Consider the following 3,485-nt stretch of genomic DNA (forward strand, 5'->3'; position numbering starts at 1 on the left):
AGCAGGGAAAGCAGAGGATTGGACAAACCCTAAGCTCTCTGGAGAATAAGGCAACTGGTACCCGGGCCCCCGCCAGGGAGCCCAGCACCTCCTTCAAGGGGCCGCAGGGGCCAGGGGCCGGGAGGGCCGCCCGCGGGGCTCGGGCCGGGTAGGGGAGCGGGGAGCGGGGCTTCCGGAGCGCGGTGAGTCAGCACCGGGGCGGAGCGGGGCGGAGCGGGACGGGGGTGGGCGGGACGACCCTTGATAAGGCTGGAGGCCTGGGCCGCGCGTGAGCTGTGCCGCCGCCCCCGCTGCTGCTGCTGCTGCTGCTGTCGCTCCTATCGCTCCTGTCGCCACCGCCACCTCCGCCACCTCCGCCACCCCCGCCACCCGCGCTGCAACCAGTGAGTCCTCGCCGCCCGGGCCTCCGGGGGACGGGGGTGGCTCCCAGGGGCCTCCGGGCGCTCCCGGCTGGAGGCCGGACCGCGGGCTCCGGGCCAGAGTGCCTGGAAGGCCCTGCAGGCCCCCGGTTCCTCCACCCCAGCGCGGGGATGGGGATCCAGGGGACTCACGAGGCCAGCGGCGCGCGGTTGGGGCTCGCGCGCGGCGGGGGCGGGGTGGTGGGTGCGGCTCGGGCTCCTGCGCATAGAGGGTCCCGGAGTGAGCCGAGCGGGAAATGGGACCCCAGAGAGGCCAGATGGGGACTGTCTCCCTTCCGTGAGACCCTGGTGTCTGACAGATTTGTCTCCCTCTGCTGCAGTGCCGCCCTACACCATTGTCTACTTTCCTGTCCGAGGTAGGCGCCCCGGGACCGGGACCGGGACCGGGGGGGAGGGGGGACAGGCAGAGGTTGGGCCTGCAGCCCAGGACCCCGACCCCACCCCTCCATCATGTGGGTACCAGCCGGGGCCTCCTTCCCTGTGCCCCTGAGCTCCCCAGGTGGAGTAGCCAACCTCCTCTCCGTGGTCGGTCCCCAGGGCGCTGTGAGGCTGGGGTCCCTGCACGTGTCCCACCACCCCGTTCTCCCCTCGCCCCCAGGCCGCTGCGAGGCCATGCGCATGCTGCTGGCGGACCAGGGCCAGAGCTGGAAGGAGGAGGTGGTGACCAAGGAGACCTGGCTGCAGGGCCCGCTCAAGGCCTCCTGTGTGAGTGACCCCCCGGAGGGGGCGGGGGCGGGGGCGGGGCCGTTGGGGGCAGCCTAGCGCAGCATGGCTGACAGCGCTGTGCCCCGCCCCCCAGCTGTACGGGCAGCTCCCTAAGTTCCAGGACGGAGACCTCACCCTGTACCAGTCCAATGCCATCCTGCGACACCTGGGCCGCTCCCTGGGTGAGTCTTGAGGCTGCAGGTGGCCCCCGGCATGTGTGGGCCAGCATCCGTCCGCGTCCCCCCTGCTCTGCTTGGTGCCTGCTCTGACTCTCTTGTGCTTAGGTCAGGTTGCCTGGTGACACCGTGGAACAACCATGGGGAGGCATGAGGAGGTTCTAGAAACTGCCCTCGGCCAACCCCAGGTTTGCCCACAGTTCTTGCGCTCTGCCACACTGCCTCTTGCTGAATTCTGTGCCCTTACTGGGCATCAGGACTGTCCCTTCTGTCCCCATCCTCCTTCCCCCTCCCTGGCTGTGCCCGCAGGCAGCCGCAGTCAGTCGCAGTCAGTGGCGTGTCAGGGGTCCAGTCCTGCATTTCGCTTTCCTGCTGTCCAGGGCTGTACGGGAAGGACCAGAGGGAGGCGGCCCTGCTGGATGTGGTGAACGACGGCGTGGAGGACCTCCGCTGCAAATATGTCATGCTCATCTACACCAACTACGTGAGCTCGGGCATTGGGGGCGGGGCGCCGGAGAACAAACAAAAGACCGTGCAGCCCTGGCCCACCCCTCCCTCTAAGTCGGGGTGCCCCAGGCTAGGTCAGGCTCCGTGCTGAGGACCAGGAGCTGCCCTAGCCCTCACCCTCACTGCCTCACCGTGCGATGGACCCAGTCAAGTAGCAGTCAATGGCCCGAGCTGCGAGGGCAGGAGTCCTCTAGCCAGACTTGGTCCCTGTTGGCCTGGGTTGCGGAGGGCGGGGCTTCCCGGAGCAGGGGGAGGAGGGGAAGGATCTGTAGCCAGCCTGGGGGCGGGGGCGAGGGGGGGCCATGCTGGCTCCTCCAGGGGCACAAAGTATGAAGACACAGAGTACATTTGGGGGCCTGGGACCAAGTTAGCAGAAGCAAGGTATATGTGTGCCAGTCGAGAGGGAGAGGGAGAGTGTTGGGAGTTGGCACTGGAGGGACAGCAGGCCCAGGTGGGAGAACCCAGGTGGGAGAACCTTGAACCGTCTGGCTGGTTGCTCCCCTGATGGCAGTAGGGGGCCACCAAGGGGTCTAAGCATGGGCCGTGTCCACATGTGAGGTCTAGAAGGATCTTCTGAGGCTTTTGGAGCGGTCTAGGGAGCTCACGGTGGAGGTGGAAAGGTGGGAATGGGGTAGAGAAGATTCAGTGGCTGACCCGGACAGGATGTGGCAGCAGCCCCGGGGGTGGGGAGTGATCAGAGGAACATGGGGGCCTCCGAACTCGGTGGGGGGCGATGCCCTGAGATGGGGCACACAGGGAGGGCATCGCAGGGCAGGGCCGGGGCCTGAGGCGTGCAGGTCAGGAGCGTAACATGCTGTGGTGTCTTTCTGGCAGGAGGCAGGGAAGGAGGAGTACTTGAAGGCACTGCCAGAGTGCCTGAAGCCTTTTGAGATGCTGCTGTCCCAGAACGAGGGGGGCCAGGCCTTCATCGTGGGCAGCCAGGTGAGCATCTGGCCCTGTCCTGCCCCTTCTGTACCATCTTCTGCTTCGAGGTGGAGAACAGGTGCAGAGGGAACATGCAAACCCATTACTCAGCAAAACTAGGCAGAGTCAGGGAGCGGTTCTAACTGCCTGTCCCCGATGTCCCCGATGCCCTCACCTGCTAAGTCCCTGGTTCTCTGCCCCGCAGATCTCCTTTGCCGACTACAATCTGCTGGACCTGTTGCTGATTCACCAGGTCCTGTCCCCCAGCTGCCTGGACGCCCACCCCCTGCTCTTGGCCTATGTGAAGCGCCTCAGCGCCCGGCCCAAGCTCAAGGCCTTCCTGGCCTCCCCCGAGCACGTGAACCGCCCCATCAATGGCAATGGGAAGCAGTGAGAGCTCGTGCACCCCCGTGGGAAGCCAGGGCTGCCTGCCTGCCTTCCTTTCTCCAGGACTAATAAAATTTCTAAGCGGGAAGCAGTGCTGTGAGCATCAAATTTCTTGGGGGAGGGGCTCTCAGACCCTCAGCAGTCAGGTTGCGTGGAGAGACGGGGCGGCCTGCTAGGATGCTGAATTCAAAAACACATCGGGATTTCTTCTTAGAGCCCTCAACCCAGACTGTGTTTAGTGAACTCCAGGAGTAGGAATAAAAAGATCAAAAAAATAAAAAAACATAGGAAAACTGATTTCTGCCCCGGAGGTGCCCATGGTCTAGAGGGAGGAAAGGCTCCCTTATAGAAACATGCTTTGTAGTTG

At 64.8% G+C, this 3,485-nt stretch overlaps 1 protein-coding gene across 1 annotated transcript; it reads left to right on the forward strand.

Moving 5' to 3' along the window:
- The first annotated feature begins 258 nt into the window (after window positions 1–258).
- Window positions 259–3,206, forward strand: LOC122913193 (glutathione S-transferase P). Its single transcript, XM_044259838.1, has 7 exons — window positions 259–383; window positions 740–775; window positions 1,018–1,124; window positions 1,219–1,306; window positions 1,681–1,784; window positions 2,642–2,749; window positions 2,937–3,206. Coding segments are annotated over exons 1-7 (633 nt in total). The 5' UTR covers window positions 259–382; the 3' UTR covers window positions 3,126–3,206.
- Window positions 3,207–3,485: the final 279 nt, after the last annotated feature.

This window comes from Neovison vison, chromosome 7 (assembly GCF_020171115.1).
Source record: "Neovison vison isolate M4711 chromosome 7, ASM_NN_V1, whole genome shotgun sequence".
NCBI lineage: Eukaryota > Metazoa > Chordata > Mammalia > Carnivora > Mustelidae > Neogale > Neogale vison.

Coding starts and splice junctions, on each gene's coding strand:
- LOC122913193 (XM_044259838.1), top strand. Junction 776..1,017: donor TGTCTACTTTCCTGTCCGAG/GTAGGCGCCCCG, acceptor CCTCGCCCCCAG/GCCGCTGCGAGGCCATGCGC. Junction 1,307..1,680: donor ACACCTGGGCCGCTCCCTGG/GTGAGTCTTGAG, acceptor CCTGCTGTCCAG/GGCTGTACGGGAAGGACCAG.